Consider the following 22,065-nt stretch of genomic DNA (forward strand, 5'->3'; position numbering starts at 1 on the left):
GGGTAGGTTTTTTGCTCATGTGTTGTGTTATGAATCCTGTTGGTGGTATTTCCCCAACATAATGCCACATTGTTTCTCTCTGTTATTAAAAGGCTTTTTGCTACACTCAGACTATGTGCTTGCGAGAGGGGAAGTATTGCCTCTTGGAGGCGCCCAGCGGGGGTGGTATATATTTGTCCCAGGTCACTGGGTGGGGGCTCGAGTCGGTTTGCATTGTGTTATTGGAATGGATCCCCTAGATATTGAACCCAGCCCTTGTTGCTGCCAACTCTGACGGGCAGAAGGGTTATAACAATACAGTTTATTCATTCTGATTTTAATACAGTAGGGACTGAACCAAAATGATAGAAGCAAACTCCTTGCTGCTCTGGGGGAATCAGGATCCAAATCTGAACTCTGCAGCTCAGGCCTTTCCTTGATTCCTAAAGAATTCCCACTCAAAGGAAGAAACCAAGGCAAGGAAGCTAAACGTACTGCATGACAGCTCCCAGCGCATCTTGAGGGGACTGTTTTCTCCCTCCTTCTTTCTTATCTCCTTGCTTCCAGAAGACGGATCCCACCTGGATGTGACCCCCAATGGCTTTGCTCTCCTCTTCGCATGCCCTGACCCATTAATTTGGCTCTCCTGGGTTACAGCCCAGTTCCACACTATTGTACCTCAAGCCAGGTTTCCCCTTGAGAAGATGGGTGCAGATCAAAAGAAGGAGAGAAAGCAAAGGGGACCAGAAATGAGCCTCGCAGGAAAAGGAGACCAAAGCAGAAAAGTTCTTCCCCTATCAGCGGTGATGCCCAGGTTGAGGAATTCAGGGCCCAGAGCCAGAGGGCTTTACTGGGAATCCTCCTTCTTGACATCTGCAGAACAAAAGAATAAAAACATCCACGATGCTGAATGAATTTAAAGGACTCGGGGAATGAAATACTCTGTCTTCACTAATATCCATCTGGTCAGTTCCAGTCCTGGGCTAAGTTGGGATGGTGTGAGACTGCATCATTAAAGCTGATTGGAAATGGGGGACAGAGTCTTTCATCTCTAGGTGGCATGTTCAGATCCAGCCCATTAACCAGGTCTCAGGGGCTTGGATACAGATCCCACAACCTCTCCATCACTGGTTGAAATTCAGTCCAACATCAGAGAGGACTGAATGGCTAGGGTCATGCAGGAATGAGATGTGGAGCTTTGCACCACTAGGGTACACAGCATATGGGGAAACTGAGCAAAAGGAAGTGCAGTGATGTGTCCAGTGGCAGAGCAAGGAATAGTACACATCTGTTCTACTTCCGGTCCCCTGCTCTAACCACTCAATGTGCTGCCCCTGTGGGGGTGTATCCATGCCATACCTACCTGAGCTGCAGGGGGCGTTGTATTCTGTAATCACACTGTCACCTGTACGACGGAGGATAATTTGCTGTGAAATGCAGAACTGCTCAAGACCCCAGGCTTGCACCCCTTTAGGACAGCAATCCCTAGTGACTTCAGTTCCCTGCCACATTCTCTTCAGTGCCTAGATGGCAGGACAAGCATCTTCCCAACATCCCTTGGGAAAGGAGACTAATCAATCATCACTGGGGTGACGACAATACTCATGAGAGGCATAAATTTAAATTCTGCCTCCTGATTGGTCAGGGTTTGCAAGGTTAAAGGCCCCTTTAAATGTAAAGTCCCATTCCTGTCTCATTAAACAAAAGCTGAATATTGCCAGGAGACCTGAGGAGCTGGAGGTGACCGAGCAGATTAACGAAGAAGCTCCATTTGTACAGAGACCTGAGTTAAGAGCCAGAGCAGGCCACAATTGCATCAAGTTTGGTTTTCTCCACATCACAAAACCAACATGGTGACAGCCTGCCTGCGCTCAAGAGAGGAACAGGACATGATCAAGGCATTATGCAAGTCAAGTCTGGGAGGTTGTATGTGAGGGCCCCAGGACTGGAATAACAGCAGGGCTGCAAGGCAGGATGGAGAGGAAGGGACAGAGCTGTGTGTGTGGGAAGAGGAAAGGGTGGTGACTTATATCTGATAGAAAGATCCTACCTGGTTGGTAATAATCATAGACCGTCACTGTTGCTGGCTTCAGGTTCTGCACTTCGATCTCTTGTTTCACTGAGATGGTGAAGCTGAGCGGAGACTTGTCCAGCTACAGAAGGACAGTGAAGGGAATGGGAAGATTATGATCATGCTCACCCCATCCCCAATCCCAACTGTATCTCTCCCACCCCCAAGAAATTCCCCTCCGCAGAGTCAGGTCTCCCATTCATTCTTTCCTGCTCGCCCTTAGATCAAGCTGTACCCACCACCCTGTGCACCCTGGTTGTCTCATGGGCACCTGCCGACTCCAGGTTGAACTGATAGAGCCTGCACTGCACTCACCTCCTCCAGGTAGATGGTGACCTCACCGGGCTGGACCTCTGTCTTCTTCACCAGGGGCATCTTCTCCAGCTGCCAGGGAGCAGGAGAGATGAGTGCAGTTTAGCATCAGCTCATTGGGCTTTATTGTGAGCCCACACACGCCAGTGTGAATGAGGTGTCCATGGTGTTACATATGTGTAAAACTGCGATGAGTGACATCACAGCCAGTGAATGAATGACAATGAATCTCATGGTCCTGGCCTATGGAGGGTGTGACACTTTAGAGCCTCTCCTTCCTCCATGCCCCCCGGCCTCCCATGACTGTATTTCGCAGATCCCTTTGCTCCATTAGATAAACAAATTTTGCCTCATAGATGGGGGAGGAGAGTGTGCTGGAAAACTTGCTGCCCCCCCCCCCATCCATAAGGCAGAATGTGGCCTCCCTGATTACAACAGCACTGGGTTTGCAGGGAGAACACAGGATACAAGATGCGAGCCTCTGTCAGGTTTAGAACATACCCCCATAAATAAATGCAGCCCAGCTCGATCTCTTCAGCAGGAGCACACAACAGAGCTTCCTGGTTTCCTTCTGGTATAGTGTAACTGCCTTGGACTCAGTGTTGCCTTAGGATAAATCCCTAGACATCGTGACAGACCGCATGGCAATGCTGACTTTCGGAGATACACTGGGACGTGTCATGCTGCAACTCCTTTGGACTCAATGTTGCCTCATGATGTAACTGAGAATATGGCCCCTCTCTGTGTTTAGTGGGGTCTCAATACACAGTAGATATCATGGGTGTAAATCTCTCCATAAACCGTCCTGAAGGGCTGGTGGTTTCTGACTGAGCCATGCACGGAACATAGGGTCCTCATATGATCAGGGAAGGACTGTTGGGGTAGGGACATCTCACCTTCTTCACGGACTTCTTCAAGGGGACGAACCCCGAGAGCATCGTCACCTCTATCAGGGCGATGTTGCTGCTCTCTCGATCTCCGACGTAGCTGAAGGAAGATGGGAGAGAAGGTGCAATGAGGAGGACGGTCAGTGTAGCAGTCCTTGGAGTGGGTGATGAACATCCCCTATCACACAGTTCCGGAAAAGGTGAGTCTGGTTACCGGGTAAAAATGGGATCCCTGCACCAGACACAGGCTGTGCACCAGACACAGGCTGGTTCCACCCTGACATGGCAACCAATCGTCCCCTCCAGCCAATGGAAGAGAGAGCGAGAAACCCCTCCCTCCTACTCTCTACCCTGCCTGATCAGTGTGGGAGAGGGTTTGTTCATCTTGAAGTAACATTGGTCAGACAGGGTTCGTGTTTCACTCTCCCCTGTCCCAGTCTCCATTTTCCAGGGACGGGGTCACCAAGCAAGAGGTGATAAGAGATCTTAGGCTCCATAGCTGGTGACAGGCCTGGTCCCCAGCCCCTTGCCTCTTGCCATCTGGCCTCAGGAGGGAGAACGGTTGAAGCTGTTTGAGGTCAGAGCAGCCAGTAGTCTCAGGAGCATGGGAAATACGGACCAGGATACTCCCCGTCCAACAGATTGAGGGCGGGGGGAACTGGACTTCCCCCTCCCTCCATGTGTTTTCTCTCTTCCCCAACGCTCTCATGGTTCTCAGACAGCAGCGGGGTTGCATAAGGACTCCCCTGAACAGCAGTGTCCTCCCTATAGACTCTGGGCTGCTCCAGCCCGTGCTGCCATAAGCTTGCAGCAGGAGGGGAGCTCCTGCTCCTAGAGGCCCATTACAAGCGTGATGCTCATTGCTCAGGGCCCCAAGAGCTGCTTCATGCTGACTGAAATCTCTGGGAGGTTACTTGAGACCCTCAGCATGATGCAAATTGCCGCCTTCTCCTAAGTAAAAGGAAATCTGCAGCTGCTGTCCCCTACGCCCTTCCCCCCCCACACACACACACCAGTTCTGAACACATTACAAGGGCTGACGTGATATGGGAGAAGCAGGGGAAGAGGAGACAGGCAGTGCATCTCAGGCCCCACTGCCATAGAGTTCCATTGGGTAGCTTTTCACAGGGTTGCCAATGTGCTGGCCCCAGCCCTGTTGCAGAAAAGGGAGCCAGGGGAGAGACCCTCAGGAAGCAGTGCAGGCAGGGATCCCATACCTGACTTGCACATTGAGGTCAAAGTATTTCCTGGCAGCATGGTTGCACTCCTCAGGTGCCGTCTTCACATTCAGGACAAAGGTCGCTTTGCTCTCTGGGGGAGGGACATTATAGTGCAGCGTCGTCTGGGGGGAAGAATATGTCTATGTAGTGCCCTGGGGGCTCGCTACGTAAACAGACCCATCTACACCACAGGCTTCTCACTGGTTTGTGCCAGCTGGTACCTGGCTGACCCCACACAAGGGTTTGTGTCCATATACAACATGGTTAACCTATGGAGCCAAATACATCCCTGGCATAAGGCTTTTGACTTCAATGATTACACCAAGGATAACTCTGTGGTGAAGCTGCCCATGAGCCTGGCTTTGCACAGCTGTCAGATGGTAGCCGGGTCGAGGGAGATAGGCAGGACTAACTGTGTTAGTGGATCAGGCATTGTTGCAGCCATGTTGGTCCCAGGATATTAGAGACAAGGTGGGTGAGGTAATATCTTTTATAGGATATTAGGTTGGTATCATTAGGTTGCTCAGGGGTGTGAAAAATCCACACCCCTGAGCAATGCAGGCAAACCGATCTAAGCCCCGGTGTAGACAGTGCTACACCAATGGGAGAATGCTCCTGTTGACATAGGTACTGCATCTCAGGGAGAAGGAGTACCTACGCTGACAGGGGAACCTTTCCTGTCCATGTAGGTAGCGTCTTCACTGACACGCTACAGCAACGCAGCTGCAGTGTTTTAAGTGTAGACAAGCCCTCATAGTGTCAGCTAAATACAAGAAGGAATTGATAGTTTAGCATAAGTAGTTAACACATATTTCAAGGGACCATTCAAGGTGAAGCAGCCAGTGAACACCTCTCCAGTCATAGGTGGGAAAGGAGAAGAAAAAAACGGAGTGGGGGGAGGAATTAAGGATTATAGATTGTTGTAATAAGGCATAAATCTAGTATTTGGATTCAATGTTTGTTTTTTTAGCATCTAGCAAAGTTATGAATTTCAGCTCCCAGGCTCATCTTCAGAACGTGTTGTGCAAGTTTCCTTTGAGGACAAGGACTGAGAGGTCAGATACGGAGTGACTGCTTTGTGAAAAATGGTTTCCCACGAGTGTTAGGGTGTTTTGACTTTTATCGTTTTCCTTGTGAGTTCATTCGAGAGTGTAGTGATTGACTGGTTTCACCCACATAGTTGTTATTGGGGCATTTAGTGCACTGGATGAGGTACAAAACGTGTTGTGATAGCCATATGTAGGACCCCGGGATCTTGAAAGGTGTGTTGTGGGAGTGCTACACAACTAAAGATATTATCTCACCCACCTGGTCTCTCTCAGTGTATCAGGGTTAGACAGCATTCCTCCATTCCCCATCTCTGTAAGGGATGACATCCCCAAGGGCCATGCATCATGGGAAAGGTAGCCACAGTCCTCAGCCTCATCGGCAGTTACAAGGATTACTGGGACTTGATGCAGGACCCACGGGTGAAATTATATGGCCTGTGTTCTTCAGGAGGTTTATCATAGCTGCATAGAATCGAGGAACAAAGAACTGCTCATATTCACCCAGAACACACTAGGGCACAACACAATAGTTGTGGATAGGCCAGCAGGGCTGACACATGCTCCTGCAGGGAAATGCTGTCGTGTGGAGGCACTCAAGCCATGTTCGCTGTAACTACCTCAAGTGAGCATGCCAAAGCCCCCTGAGGCTCAACCTTTAGCATAGACAGGTTCAAAGGCAGACCCAGACACAGAATAAAGACCGAGAGATACAGAGAGTGAGTTGGGCCAAATCCTGCTCCCTTGGGAGTCAGTGGCAAAACTCCTATTGACTCCAATGGGCCATCACTCACCTGCACATACACACAGCCATTCCCGACTGCTTGCACCACGTACTCCCCTGGGACTTGCTGGAGAGATGCCTGCTGCAGCACCAGCTGGTTATTCTTATCGACATGGAACTCCTGCTGGGAGCCCTCCTTGGATTTCACCATCACCTTTACCCCTTCTGCCTCGTGGTATGTCAGGGCTGCATATCTGGCCAAGGCCTGAAGGGCAACCACTGTGTCCTGGGGAAAGAGAGACAGGCACCTTGCTGTGTGTGTTGCTTCTTTGCAATCAAGAGTCAAAGCTTTGGAGTGAGGGGGTCTGTGCGCTGTGGGGCACTCACACCAGCATCCACACTCCAGCCCTGCCGTGTGGTGAGATCCGCACCCCTCTCAGCACCAGTACCAAGATTCCAACTCTCAGCTCCCAAACAAACAAGATCTACATCATCCAGGCCACAAGCTGCCAGATTCCCACCCCCAGCCCTCATTACAGCGTGATCTTCACCACAGGTCACCAGCATGGGGATTGACACTCCAATCCTCCAAGCACTGCAAGTTACTTGTAACCCCCCCCCCCACCTTTAGGGTTTCATTGCCAGGTTAGACTCATGGCCCCTGATTCCCCAAGCATGCAGTGTCTCTCTCTCCCTCCATTTCTGAGGGAGCTGGGTGGTACCTGAGTGGAGATAAAGCCCCCATAGGGGTTCCGTTGATTGGTGAGCCAGCGCACAATCTGGGAGGTAGCTGTGATTTCTGCAGCTGACACCTCTGGTTTGGAAATGTGAGCTAGGAGGATGTAGGCCATGGTCTCAATTGATGACAAAGAATCTTCCATCACCTCTTCAGAGGAGTCCTCATCTTTTGCCTGGGACAAGTACCCTCCTGAGGGGGGAGGGAAAGAGTGACAGAGAATATACGTCTGACAGAACAGCAGCTCACTATGTTCTGGAGCCCCCCAGGGGCTGAGAGTCCACTTCCCACTTGCCTGGGGCACTTCCTATTGCAGTGACTGTAGCTCCTCCTGAACCTCTTGTTATTACATTGCACACTGCTGGGCCTGGTTTCACTTGTCCCTTGAGAGCACCGATCCCTTCACTTCCAGGGCCACACAGGTAGCTGCTCTGGACCCAAATCCAGATGATAGTGGCCTTTCAACAGAGGGTGGTTTGTATTTAAAGTGCAGTTCTCTGAACAGTGACTACGTGAAAATGGCCCCTTCTCACTCAGGAGCTTTGCTCCATGACTTCAGTGGTAACAACAACACGTTTTTCATCCCCATCGGCCCTGCAGAGCCAGCATGGCTCAGACAGAGAGAGCAGGATTCCAGTCCTTCTCAGGCAGCCATGGAATTATTGAGTAAGGTCCCTTCAGGGACACGAGAGCAAACCCACAAAAGACTAGGGAACTGCCCTGGCATCAGCGAGGGCAGAGTTTGTCTCACTGGACCTTCGTAGCAGATGATGATGTGGGAGAAGGAAAGGGCCCAGCTAGACTCTCAGAGCCAAGAGGGTGTTTGCAGGGCTGGCAGCTCAAAACAAAAACTTTGACATGGAACCCATTTAATGCTTAATCACTGAGAGACAGACATGGGAACCTACAAGGCGAACAGTAGAGTCATTATTCAGAGCAGGCCATGCACTTTAAGAAAGAGAGAAAAAAGAATAAAAAAGCTTTTACAGTGACTCGTTTAGGTGAAGGCTGTGCAGACCTCATGACGACAAGCTAGAAAACAGAGCTAGAAAGGGCGGAAGCTGGTAGCTCTCTGGGCCACATTGTGGTCTCAGGGTACGTCTGCACCACAATTAAACATGGGCGGCTTGCCTGGGTCAGCTGACTCGAGCTCGCAGGGCTCAGAGTGTGGGGCTGTAAAACTATTGTGTAAATGTTTGGGCTTGGGCTGGAGCCCAGGCTCTGGGACCCTCTCACCTTGTGGGGTCCCAGAGCTCAGGCTGGCTGTTTTATTGTAAAGCCCAGTAGCCTAAGTCCCTCTTACCAGCTCTCCCCTCACTTCTAAGGAACGCTTCAAGAACTCCATGTAGGTAAGGTAAGAATATATGGAATCTGGTAACACCTATATCTGGACATCGTTAACTGGAGGGTCTTTGGGGTCAGTAACTATAGTCACACCTCGGCCAAGACATGGAATTTGATTTTAAACTAACAGAACCCACCAGAGATTTTAATCGGCCTGTAGTCCATATAACAACACATCCCCAGAGTGATTTCCATGTGGTCTTTGTTCACATGGAAAGGACAGAATCCTAAGGAACTGACCCTGCAATGCGCAGAGTACCCTGGCCACCATTAAAGTTGATGGAAGTTGAGGGCCCTCTCTACTTTCTAATCTCCACTTTCTAACCTGACGTTTTCATTCAGGCAAACCTCCCGCTGGCTTCACTGAGCATTTGACGGAGCAAAGACTAAGTAAAAACCAAGTAAAGACAATAGGGTTTGGCCCACTGACTCTAGGTACTGTAATTTGCTTAATTATATTTATATGGGATATTTACCATGGCAACAAATAATGTTCTGGCATGAAAGATTAGTGATTAGTTACTTCCAAGGTGACACAAGCAGAACAGTCTTTCCAAGAAGCAGCAAAGGGTTTTCTGGAGCCGATACAACTCATCTGACCCACAGTTTATCTCTGAGGTCTTTCAGTAAGAGGCTCTGGCTTCAACTACTTGGGTGCCAATTGTAATTATAGTCATTAAGTGAACAGAAACCACCAGCGAGTGAAACCAAGGGAGGAAGAGAAAAAAGGTTCGGTTTCATGACAGCAGAGGATACAGCCCTCAAATGTAGTCTAAGGTCTCTAAAAATTACCCGGGGAGCACTAAAATGCTTGGATAGACTAGGCAGTATACACAGTCAGAGAGCTAGGATTTTCTCCTCTCACATCTGTTTGACTCTAGTGTAACTCCATTGTTCTCAGTGGAGGTACTCCCAATTTAGTTCAGTCCAAATGAAGCTGAATATGCCTGTCGCTCTTTAATTATATGGTGTATATTTACAGTGTGCCACATCCTGTAAATTCAGTTCTTTATTTGGTTCTTACTGGGTGGGATTTTCAGAAGAGCCTAATCAGGAACACAGAAGTCTAACTGAAATTCTCCAGGTCTTAGCCCTTACTCAGGCAGAACTCTCACTGACTTCACCTCAATGGGGGGCTTGCCCAACGAATAGCAGAACAAACTGAATAACGACCTCAGGATTTGGCCAACTGACACCCCAGGAAGTTGCCAGTGCTCAGAACTTGTCAGGATCAGGTGTTACCAACAGCCAGAGTAATTTTCTTTGGGAACAAGTAGCTACTAAAAGAAGCCACCATACCAGGTTTGCCAGCCTGTTGATCTAATGGTTCCAGGAGCTGCTGCCTTGTCTCCATGTCCTTGGCCAGTGTGAAGACATAAGCCATCAAGGCCTGGGCGTAGGTGCTGTTCACATCATGTGATGCCTTCTTGAGGCAGAGTAAAGCGTCATCCACCATGGTGCCCTTAGAAAGGAACATGAAGGCGGTTAGGCCACGTATAGCTTCCAGGAATTGTTCTCAATCCCCCAGTCACGCTAGTACATCTAAGGAACATGTCGTGGAAGGATCTCCCCTCACGGCCCTGAGTAAAGCTTGGAAACAACTGAAGCAGAGTATGTCTTTGTTGGAGTTGGAGGTGTAATTTCCTATTTGGGTAGACATACTCTTACTAGCTCTCATTGAGCGAGCACACCAAAAATAGCAGTGTCGTAGCCACAGAGGCATGAGTGGTGTCCAAGTCCGTATCTTGGGTTTCAGGTGGGATCACATGTGGAGCATACGCAGAGTGCTGCCCATGTCGCCACGGCAACACTTCCACTTTTAGCGCACTAGCTTGATCAGAGCCAGCCAGGTATGTCTGCTCGAGCTGGGAATCATACCCCAGCCCCACGTAGACATACCCAGAGACACTGCAGACAAAGAATCATCCTGGGTTTTCCACGAGAAGCACTGTAACCTGGGACAGGACTCTAGCCGTGTGTGGTCACTTCTGTACAGCATTCATGTCAGGTGGATGTACCCAGTAATGCTCCTGGAAAAAAGTTTTCAAACCTGCATGTCTAAGATGAGGCTCCTAAATAGAAATGATCTTATTTTCAGAGGCACTGAGCACTCACTGTTCCCTTTGAAGTCAATGGGAGTGATGGGAGTACTGTAGCTTGGAAAACTGAGCCTTTTTTTTATTAAGGACCCTAACTTTCAGCACCCAGGTTTGGAAGTTCTGTTGGCTGGCTCTTTAATATTGAGTCAGAGGGCCAGATTTTCACGCCAGCATTAACTGAGTTTCAGGTTTTGTATCTGCAGTTTTACGGGCACATTTGAAGATCTGAGCACCTGACTGAAGCCAGTAGCTAGATGTTTAAATGATAGCCGAACACGCACCCCCACATAACTGTAGGTAAAAACTATACTTCTGATTATTTACACTACAATTTACAGGTGCGAGAATGAAGGCCAGTGCTTGACAATCTGGCCCATGGCCTATTAATTCCAGCCTCCCAATAATGGAGGATACTAACAGTTCCCATATTTAATTAAGGTATTTCTCAAGGAAGCGTGGCTCAGATATTGCATCTTGCATTGGGTAGGTGGATGCTATTTGTATGTTATTTCCCAAGGAAGTTTGACTCACACACAGAGTCTGCTTTCCAGTGAGGGCCCTGCTGTTTATTAGGGATAGGGGGATTTCTTTTGGCTAAAGCACAGGACTATGAGATAAGGCCATTGCAGTCATGTCCTGACTCTGATCAGATTATCTTGGTCCTCCAGTCCCATGGTAACAATCAGCAGCTTTGGGGGGAAATGAGAACCTGGGACTTTGAATTTCACACAAAATCCACCAAGCAGGGGATTGGCAGATTCTTCCCCAAAGAGATGCTCTTCAGGTCTGGATCACCAGCCCTTTGCTTTCTCCATACTGGTGACGTACAAAGCAGAAATGAAGTGGCAGTGGATTTTTCTAACTCGGGCCGACCATTCCCTGTACTCTGGGGCTCTGGAAGGAGGACGGGTGGAGGGTTCCCCCAACGCCTGTGAATGTTCAGGAGCTACTCACATTCTTCTCCAGGTGGAGCTCCAGCAGCGCAGCAGTGATGTAAGCTGTCAGCGAGATCTCATCGTCCACGCCACCCTGTGGGGTGCACAGAGAGGCAGGAGAAAGAGGTGAAACAAGAGCAGAGGGGGCATGCATTACTTCCTTGCCATGTGGAAAGTGCTTCCAGACATTCCTCAGTAAGACACAGGGAAAGCTCTGTCAGATTAACGGTAGTGCAGAGGATGTGTCTCAGAGCTTTGGCTTCTTCTTTACTCATCCTAGGTGCATAGACAGCCCCAGGCACATATTAGAGGAGGAGGAAATTCTTTCAGATCTGCTTCCCAGGAGGGGGAGTTGGGGAGGCTCAGTTAGATGGAGAAAGAAGGTTTAAGGCTCAGCTCTATTGTTTATGAGCCTAGCAAATCTCCAAGCTGCAACTGATGGAGCATTGTGTGACTCTTTGGAGCCAAATCCTTTCTGGGATCCCAGAGACCAAGAAAATCCAAAGGGCTCATGATTCAGGGAGATCAGGACCTAGTATTGAGATAAGGCCTCTGCACCCCCTCTCATTAACCTCTCTGGCTAAAGATTTCTCTAGCCCAATTTGCAGAGCATGAAAATGTGGCCACAGTGCAGGTTGCTTCTCACTGTTCGCACTTAGGACGGAAGAATCCCATGCACCGCTACAGACTAGGGACCGAATGGCTAGGCAGCAGTTCTGCAGAAAAGGACCTAGGGGTTACAGTGGACGAGAAGCTGGATATGAGTCAACAGTGTGCCGTTGTTGCCAAGAAGGCCAATGGCATTTTGGGATGTATAAGTAGGGGCATTGCCAGCAGATCAAGGGACGTTATCATTCCCCTCTATTGGACATTGGTGAGGCCTCATCTGGAGTACTGTGTCCAGTTTTGGGCCCCACACTACAAGAAGGATATGAACAAGTTGGAAAGCATCCAGCGGAGGGCAACAAAAATGTTTAGGGGACTGGAACACATGACTTATGAGGAGAGGCTGAGGGAACTGGGATTGTTTAGTCTGCGGAAGAGAAGAATGAGGGGGGATTTGATAGCTGCTTGCAACTACCTGAAAGGGGGTTCCAAAGAGGATGAATCTAGACTGTTCTCAGTGGTAGCAGATGACAGAATGAGGAGTAATGGTCTCAAGTTGCAGTGGGGGAAGTTTAGGTTGGATATTAGGAAAAACTTTTTCACTAGGAGGGTGGTGAAGCACTGGAATGTGTTACCTAGAGAGATGGTGGAATCTCCTTCCTTAGAGGTTTTTAAGGTTAGGCTTGACAAAGCCCTGGCTGGGATGATTTAGTTGGGGATTGGTCCTGCTTTGAGCAGGGGTTGGACTAGATGACCTCCTGAGGTCTCTTCCAACCCTGATATTCTAGGATTCTATGCTCGGTGGGCTGGTGTGTGCCTATCTCTAACCTGTAGAGTGACAATGAGCCTTGCAAAGCCTAAAGGGGAATACTCGTGTTGCCAGTGGAGTTGGGAGCTGACCCATGGCAGGCACAGACAAGGTTTCCTCACACTAAGGGCAGGTGGTAGAGAGATGCCTCACAACCCTGTATACTCCGGGAAGCGTCACAGCAATATATGCCTTACAGGAGTTTCTGCTTCCTCTTGGGGACATATTGGGAAAGGAGATTGGAGACTTAGATCTCTTTGTGGCTGGGTGCAGCCACCCTACCTGAAACACCAGACAGCAGACAGGGAACTTCCCGCTCAGGTCTCTCCCAGTGTAAAGGAACAAGGCAGGGCTGAGCCTGCAGGGCCAATCTGGCATTCAGAGGAAAGCCAGGGAATGTGACAGTTACAGCTCCATGGTACTCAGAGAGGGAGAGTGGAGCTCCCCATCTTGTTGATAGAAAGCTGGCTTGGAGCCTGAGCTGCACCTTTTCTCTCTGACAGACTCAAGGAACTCTAGCTGATTAGAAAAAACTTTCGCATCTTTTGTTACAAGCTGCGCACAGTAAGGGCCAGATTCTCCTCTCAGTGAGACCGGCACGAATCTGCAGTAACTCACTCCACTAATATCAATGCAGGGGCTCCACACTCACCCGGGAGTAAACGAGAGTAAAACCCAGGTTTAAGGCTCAGGCAGTACTGCCTCAGGGAGGAAAAACTCACTTCACACAAGGTTTATTTGCTGCTTCACTCCACCAATTTGCAGTCAGTTGTTCTACTGCAAGTGCAGTTCTACTCTGAAAAGTGACTGTGTAAAAATGTCCCTTTCTTCGACCGGCTTCCTGTGTGTCCTCAGTCAGAACTGCTGGCTTTGATGCCTTCTTCTGCTAGCCCTGCAGAGCTAGCATAGCCCAGAGAGAGAACTGGGCTCTATTCCTGCCTGTGTGTCATCAGCAGAATGGTTTTTCTCAGTCTCTATCATTTACAGCCATGCAAACTTAATGAAAAGGGTCTGCACAGGTGTCAAAGAGAATTCAATGTGCTCTGCAGAACCTTTATGGCAGGTGATGATGTGAGAGAAGAAAAAAGCCCAGATTGACTCTCTGAGCCTAGGTTGGGCTTTCTGAGGTATTAGTTAGAAAAAGTATCTTTATTTTGTAAACAGAGCCCATTTGATGTGGATTCTCCCAGAGACAATGAACATGGTACCCCATGGTGCCATTCTGATAGTCACTTTTCAGATTCAGAGGTGATCCCCTGAGGAGATCCAGAGGAGATCAAAGCAGTAAGGGAGAGGACACTGATGTTATAACACACTCATTTCAATTACCATTCATTCTAGCTAGCAATGTGGTGGGAGAGTGTTTCCCTGTGGCGAGTGGGAGCAAAGAGCTGTTCTGTGGGCACTGCCGGGGATCCAGCTCTCCTCCCCACTACTAGGGCTTCTCCCACTCCTCCAGTGTCCATACCTTCAGGGCATTGTTGAAGAGCTTCCCCACACTCTGGAAGCAGCCGCTGGGCAGCTGGTTCTGTCCCAGCCAGCGGACAGCATCCTGTATGTGCTGCTCATCGATGTACAGGTAGGAGCTGGCCTGGCCGAAGGACCGGGCCACAAAAGCTGTCAGCCTGCAAACAGAGAGCAGAGGAGAGAGGATTTTTGTATCTATTGGCCTCAGAAGCAGGAAGGTTCATACCATTCATACTCCTGGCCATGGGTGTGGCTGGATGGCCCCAGTTCTGCTCACTTACCAGGTGTTGCCCTTGGCATCGCGCTTCCCAAAGGCACTGTAGGAGCCATTGTCATGTTTGTAGAGCAGCTGGCGCTGGTAACCTGGGGAGACAGGAGAAATGGGGATGGTCTCTCAATCCTGAGGTTCTTTCAGCACCCCCTGGATTATAGCCCGGCTGTGGAATGGCACCGGATTGCCCCACACCTATAGCAAGCAGCTCATTCCCTATCAGATCCTGGCAGCTTGAACAGGTGCCTGAGCCTTAGCACACCTCACTGGAGAAGCAAACTCTTTTTCAAAACGCATTTAAATCTGATTTCCCCCAAAGGGCTGGTCGGTATCATTCACTGTTGAGGTAACCCTTGGGTGTGGAAGACCCTGGTGCAACGATCTAAGCCCTGGTTTGAGCTCTAGCTATGAGCAAAAAAATGTTGCCAGAACGTGTGAATTTTCAGAAAAGCTGATTTTCTTCCTGGTGGCTGTATCTCAGGAACCCCTTGGTCAAATGGCCCCAAATTTGGATCTCTGCCCTTACACCAAATCCCCAAGATGTACACCAGTTTTCAAGGCAATCTGCTTAACTGTATGGATTTTAGAGCACTTAGAACAGTCAAGCTTTAAGCAGGAAGCTGGTCTTAATTTTAACTATAGAGGACTTGTCATTCTGTATAACGGCTGCTTGTTAGAAAGCATGGTCTTTCCTTCCATGAGGCTTATTCCTTGTGGCATCTTGTCATGGAACAGATCCCCACAGTTCTCCCAATGCCCCTCAGTCCTGCCCTGCAGCCCTGCTATTCCAGTCTTGGGCTCCCCACACAGCTCAGCCAATGCCCCTCAGCCATGATGTAGAGCATCTTCCTTATACCACAGGAGGAGAAAGAAGGGCACTCCTTACCAGTCTTCATGAATTCCAGTGCCTTGTTTCTGATCTCTGGTGTAGCCTGTTTTGTCTTCTCCAAGTATTGGAGTACAAAGATGTTTGGAGCAAACATGACTATGTTCTGTTCACCACAGCCAAAGGGCAAACGAAGTAGCTGGTGTAAGTTCTGTAAGGCTGTGCCCATGATATCTCCTGGAGGTTGAGGATGGAGAGAAAACCTGTGAGATCAGCTCTATCACCCAGTGTTATTCCTCACACTTCTAAACCATGAAGGGAATCTGGATATGCCCTGACATACCATCACGGAACTGGGAGTTGATAATTGCTCTCTCTATGGACCTGGTGCGGCTCTCCCCTGGAATACTGAGTTTAGCTCTGGACACCATGGCCCAGGTCCTCAGAGGTACATGGGCTCCCAACTTCCACTGATTTTGAAGCAAGTTAGGGGCCTAAATACCTTTGAGAATCTGGGCCCAGAGCACAAATAATACACCAATACTCTGCAGGGAATTCAGTGAAAAGCAGGGGTGGATGCAGCCTCTGGTTGAGGTGATGCACTATCCTAAACTGCTGAGAGGCAGAACACCCCACTCTGGCACCCCAATCCTAATGCCAGCCTGGTGCAGAGGGGAGGCCCCCAGAGGGAGCGGGGCTGGAGCCCAAGCCAGCCCTGCACTCCTCCCACAGTGGCAACTCTTGCCCAGCTCTCTGCTTGGGGTGTCGTGACCTGGGAGTGGGCCCAGCTTCGTGGGACAGCAGCTACCACTGCAGGATGAGTGTGGGGCAACTCGCTCTCCAAACCACATCCCACCCCAGGACCCCCCACTCCAGACCAGGCCAGGAGAAGTGTATGTTTGCCTGTTTTCCCACCCTGGTTTTCATGATTTCTGTGGGTGCAGTTGAACCCATGAACCCACACGAGAGCAGCCCCTGGAGAAAGAAATACACTAATTATGGGGCTTGAGGGATTATTTATAAGGAGATACTAAAAGAACTAAATCGGTTTCCTTTGGCTAAGCAATAACTAAGGAGAGTGGGCAGATGAAAACCCTCTACAGTTATCTGCAGGGTGAGAGGATTTATTTGTGGCAGGGATTGCCAGAGACTGAAACTGGGATGAAATTTGAGCAAAGGGTGGATTTCTCAGGCTTGGTTTCAAGAAGTCTTTCCTAATGTTAAGATCTGTGGCATGGTCTCCCCAAAAGACTGCCTTTCCCGGTCCAACCATTGGGGGTTCTTTTCATTCTGAATAGTTCTTCTGGGAGGGCGGTGGCTCCAGAAAAGGATTTTGGTTTTTTGTATAGCTTTCAGGGGCAATAAGCTTCAGCCATGTCTGACAGAGGCTTGGGTTGGTGCAGCATTAGTGCCAGAGGCTGCATGAAATCTTCCCCCTGGGAGCGAGGAAATAGGGAAAGGGTCTTCACCAATGACAGAGACAGTGGCTCGGCCTGATCCTTCCAAGACTCCTTCTGGTAGCTTCAGGGAAACTTCATCAGTAACTGGATCCTCTGAGAGAGGCAAAACCCAAGAATTAACATTGTGGGAGATTGGGGAAAGTGGGAATCATGGGCCCAACACAGCAAGAGGAGGCGCCACTCAGAGTGTGTGAAGAAGGAAGAGACTAAACGTGATAGTGAAGACCCTGGCAGCATGATCTGCCCATACAAACAGCATGCGCTTCTCACCCCGGGCAGTTGCTCCTCACAGCACTGAGTGCAATGGCAACATGGGCATGGTACTCATGCCCGAGAGCGCCTCTCTCTCGGAAAGGGATGGTGCTCTCAGTGCTTTCTTTCTGAACAGTTGTCTCCACTATTTGAGGCCCTGAAATAATACAGAAGACTCCATTACAAGCCTTAGCAATCAGGGGACTAGTCCATCCATACCTGTAGCACACAGGAAGACATTGTGAGTCTTCTCTTCGAGGACACCACCCGGCTATGGAAGGAAAAGGAGTGTGAGTCTGAAAGGAGATGATAGAAAGGCAAACCGCTGTCCCAGTGCCAGCCTGTCTGTGCCTGCGGGGGGGCTACTCACCCCCGATATCTCATTTCCCCTCCGTAATCCCGCTGCCTGAGTGTCGTTGTACCAGTGCCAGAGGGGAACTAATCTCTCCCCACCGCCTCATTTCTCCTCCCTGAACATGCTGCCCTGTGCTGGTCTATCTGTGCTTGAGGGGCTGAGGTCCCCCTGGAGCCTCTCTGACCATACTGTCCCAGGGCTGGACGAGTTGCATCCGAGAGTGCTGAAGGAACTGGCGGCTGTGATTGCAGAGCCATTGGCCATTATCTTTGAAAACTCGTGGCGAACCGGGGAAGTCCCGGATGACTGGAAAAAGGCTAATGTTGTGCCAATCTTTAAAAAAGGGAAGGAGGAGGATCCTGGGAACTACAGGCCAGTCAGCCTCACTTCAGTCCCTGGAAAAATCATGGAGCAGGTCCTCAAAGAATCAATCCTGAAGCACTTGCATGAGAGGAAAGTGATCAGGAACAGCCAGCATGGATTCACCAAGGGAAGGTCATGCCTGACTAATCTAATCGCCTTCTATGATGAGATTACTGGTTCTGTGGATGAAGGGAAAGCAGTGGATGTATTGTTTCTTGACTTTAGCAAAGCTTTTGACACGGTCTCCCACAGTATTCTTGTCAGCAAGTTAAGGAAGTATGGGCTGGATGAATGCACTACAAGGTGGGTAGAAAGCTGGCTAGATTGTCGGGCTCAACGGGTAGTGATCAATGGCTCCATGTCTAGTTGGCAGCCGGTATCAAGTGGAGTGCCCCAAGGGTCGGTCCTGGGGCCGGTTTTGTTCAATATCTTCATAAATGATCTGGAGGATGGTGTGGATTGCACTCTCAGCAAATTTGCGGATGATACTAAACTGGGAGGAGTGGTAGATACGCTGGAGGGGAGGGATAGGATACAGAAGGACCTAGACAAATTGGAGGATTGGGCCAAAAGAAATCTGATGAGGTTCAATAAGGATAAGTGCAGGGTCCTGCACTTAGGACGGAAGAACCCAATGCAGAGCTACAGACTAGGGACCGAATGGCTAGGCAGCAGTTCTGCGGAAAAGGACCTAGGGGTGACAGTGGACGAGAAGCTGGATATGAGTCAGCAGTGTGCCCTTGTTGCCAAGAAGGCCAATGGCATTTTGGGATGTATAAGTAGGGGCATAGCGAGCAGATCGAGGGACGTGATCGTTCCCCTCTATTCGACATTGGTGAGGCCTCATCTGGAGTACTGTGTCCAGTTTTGGGCCCCACACTTCAAGAAGGATGTGGATAAATTGGAGAGAGTCCAGCGAAGGGCAACAAAAATGATTAGGGGTCTGGAACACATGAGTTATGAGGAGAGGCTGAGGGAGCTGGGATTGTTTAGCCTGCAGAAGAGAAGAATGAGGGGGGATTTGATAGCTGCTTTCAACTACCTGAAAGGGGGTTCCAAAGAGGATGGCTCTAGACTGTTCTCAATGGTATCAGATGACAGAACGAGGAGTAATGGTCTCAAGCTGCAGTGGGGGAGGTTTAGATTAGATATTAGGAAAAACTTTTTCACTAAGAGGGTGGTGAAACACTGGAATGCGTTACCTAGGGAGGTGGTAGAATCTCCTTCCTTCGAGGTTTTTAAGGTCAGGCTTGACAAAGCCCTGGCTGGGATGATTTAACTGGGAATTGGTCCTGCTTCGAGCAGGGGGTTGGACTAGATGACCTTCTGGGGTCCCTTCCAACCCTTATATTCTATGATTCTATGATTCCTGTTGCCTTTGAAGCCTGACTGACCTTCACGAGCAGGGCTTGTATCACCGTGTCGGTCCGTCCCCGTGGGGGGGTCACAGCGATCTCATTGCCGCACAGCTCATGTGACTCCAGTGCCTCGGTGCTCACGGTGACATTCCCCTTGCCTGGGGAGGCGACAGGAGAGCATCACTGAGGGCTCACAGCCGAGACTGGCAAAGAGGAGGGGGCAGGAGAGATACATGGAGAAACAGATGGACATTCAAATTTCCCACCGCCCTCTCAACTGCCTCACCCAGTTTGGTGGCTGTCACGTTCCAGGAGAAGGTCTTAGCTTCATTGGCGCAGAGGCAGCTGATGTATTGGCAGCCTGTGCAAGACTCCACCTGGAGCTCCAGAGACTCTGCCAGGCTGGTGTGCACCTGAGCATGAGGGGAACAAACGTACGGGCAGCATGTTAGTACTGGGCACACATAGGTGCAGGAAGTAGGGGCGCGGGGGATGCTGCAGCACCCCCAGATTTTGCGCCCAGGGTCCCAGCTGCTGGCCCTGTGTCCCAGCCGCCCAGGTTCCCAGCCACCGACCCCGCACCCCTGCTGCTTGGGATCCTGGCTGCCGACCCCGCTACTGCCTGGGGGTCACTGCCAACCCTGGGTCCTGCTTGGCCACTGGTCCCGCTCGGCCGCCAGCCCCATGCCCCGGGGCTTGCTGCTGGCCTAGGGTCCTGCTCAGCCACAGCTCCCCAGCCGCCGGCCCCACATGCAGGATCCTGGCCGCCTTACTCCTGGCCGACTTACCCCTTCCCAGAGCCACGGCCTTGCTCCCTGTGCCAGCTCTAGGGGGATGTGAGGGCGTGGATAGGGGTAAGAGGGGTGCATCTCAGCACCCCCACTCCAAAAAGTGTTCCAGCACCATTGTGGGAACCTGGCAGCTGTTTAAGGGAGAAGGAACCTCTGGTACTATGAGACATCAGTCTGCATGGTGTGAACCAGATGTGCAGGACCAGGGCACTTCAGAGCCTAGTGTACTCAGTCTCTGGACGAAGAGCTGTGGGTACGTCCTTGTCAGGGCACATGGGGTGGTGTAGGGTGGAGAGCACTCACCTGGATACAGTCCTTCAGGTAGTTGAAGACGGTGGCCTTCAGGGTGAAGGTCTCTTCCCGGACCACAGAGTATGGCAGCGTCACATCCACAAAGAAGGGCTGGAAGACCCTGAACTTGGCTGGCTCTGAGAGTCCAAAGCCACTATCCGCAATGCAGAACATGTCGGCTTGCCACTCTGTGATGGTGTCAGGAGCAGTGGCCTGGAGAGATGCCTTTCCTTCCTCACTGCAGAATGGACAGAGACAGCAGATCCTTCAGCATCACCACAAACCAGACTGGGGCAGCCAGTGCACTGGAGAATGGGGCATGGAGCCTTTCACCTCTAGGGCACTGGTTTCCATCCAGTGCCAGCTCAGGGGCATTGGCCGACTCAGGGGGATAGGGCAATTGGGTACAAAACCTTTCATCTCTAGGGCACCAGTTTCTTTAATGCAAATTATTTCACATAGATCTCTTCATAAACCCCCAAATAAAAGACAGGGAGCAGAGACTGGGGGGGGGAGGAACTGAATTGTTTCCCCCATTTTGAAGACTCAAAGAGGTCACTAAATGTTTCAGTCAAATTTTGGGTGCCTATTGTGTACGTGTGACTATGATATATTGCTTGGGAAACATGAGCAGCCCGCTGGGTATAGACAGAAGCTTCCACTTCCTACAGTGGCACCGTACAAATAATGAAGATAGGGATTTTCCAACAAAGGCTTCTCCTCAGCCCCTATGCTGGAGGAGTATTTGAATCCCACCATGAGGCACTGCGAAGTGAGGCACAGTACCCTCTGGAGATGGCAGAGGGTTTCATGCTCAGGGATCACCAGTGATTTTCTTCCGAGGTGGACTTGTGGGAGGTCACTCACCCAACAGGGACCAGATCCCAGATCCAGGTCTCTTGAAAACGTGTCCGTGGTTTTGTCTTCTTTTCCTTCTCGGGGCTTGGCGCCACACCAGCATGTGGCTGAGGAACAGGCAAGGGAATGACTGTGGAGAGTAAAGGGGCGGGTCAGTAAAGATGTACGGGCTACTGTGTTTAGTGTTTCAGGGGGAGATTTTCTCCTCAGTCACAGACAGCCCAGCACTTGGACATCAAGTTCTGGCAGAGGAGAGGGGTGTGCGAGGGCATCAGCCCCTCAGTAGGACAGTCTGACACCAGGACAATGAGTTCAAGGGTTGGTCACAAAGAGATTGGCATATCGGGGAGCCATTCTAGTACCTATCGCTGTTTGCGTGGTTTGGACAAAGTGTTTGTTGTTGGATGTAAAATTGTTATGGGTGAGGATGAAATGGATGAGTTTGGAGATGTGTTGGAGGTGGATATCTGAGCAGTGTCCATTGTCCTGTAAATATTTGAGGAAGTCTGCTATGCTGTCATTGTGAGGAATGCTGGTGTGTAGGGAGGTGACATCCATGGCGACAAGGATGCTGTTCTGAGGGATGTAGTTAATGTTGTTGAGTTTCTGGAGGAAGTCACAGAATCATAGAATATCAGGGCTGGAAGGGACCTCAGGAGGTCATCTAGTCCAACCCCCTGCTCAAAGCAGGACCAATCCCCAACTAAATCATCCCAGCTAGGGCTTTGTCAAGCCTGACCTTAAAAACTTCAAAGGAAGGAGATTCCATCACCTCCCTAGGTAATGCATTCCAGTGCTTCACCACCCTCCTAGTGAAAAAGTTTTTCCTAATATCCAGCCTAAACCTCCCCCACTGCAACTTGAGACCATTTCTCCTTGTTCTGTCATCTGCTACCACTGAGAACAGTCTAGATTCATCCTCTTTGGAACCCCCTTTCAGGTAGTTGAAAGCAGCTATCAAATCCCCCCTCATTCTTCTCTTCCGCAGACTAAACAATCCCAGTTC

General features: G+C 50.1%; 1 protein-coding gene across 1 annotated transcript in view; it reads right to left on the minus strand.

Moving 5' to 3' along the window:
• Positions 1-826: 826 nt before the first annotated feature.
• The window catches only part of LOC125623360 (alpha-2-macroglobulin-like protein 1), a 54,145-nt gene continuing 32,906 nt past the window's right edge, over positions 827-22,065 (minus strand). Inside the window, 19 exon segments of the mRNA XM_075120465.1 lie at positions 827-852; positions 1,343-1,384; positions 2,030-2,132; positions 2,366-2,434; positions 3,259-3,349; positions 4,467-4,591; positions 6,310-6,525; positions 6,962-7,167; positions 9,619-9,781; positions 11,373-11,447; positions 14,236-14,392; positions 14,516-14,597; positions 15,392-15,568; positions 16,801-16,884; positions 17,263-17,314; positions 19,156-19,277; positions 19,406-19,532; positions 20,214-20,439; positions 21,069-21,189. Coding sequence (XP_074976566.1) covers positions 827-852; positions 1,343-1,384; positions 2,030-2,132; positions 2,366-2,434; positions 3,259-3,349; positions 4,467-4,591; positions 6,310-6,525; positions 6,962-7,167; positions 9,619-9,781; positions 11,373-11,447; positions 14,236-14,392; positions 14,516-14,597; positions 15,392-15,568; positions 16,801-16,884; positions 17,263-17,314; positions 19,156-19,277; positions 19,406-19,532; positions 20,214-20,439; positions 21,069-21,189 — 2,264 coding nt within the window.

The sequence above is a fragment of the Caretta caretta genome, chromosome 1, assembly GCF_965140235.1.
Source record: "Caretta caretta isolate rCarCar2 chromosome 1, rCarCar1.hap1, whole genome shotgun sequence".
NCBI classification, from domain to species: Eukaryota; Metazoa; Chordata; order Testudines; family Cheloniidae; genus Caretta; species Caretta caretta.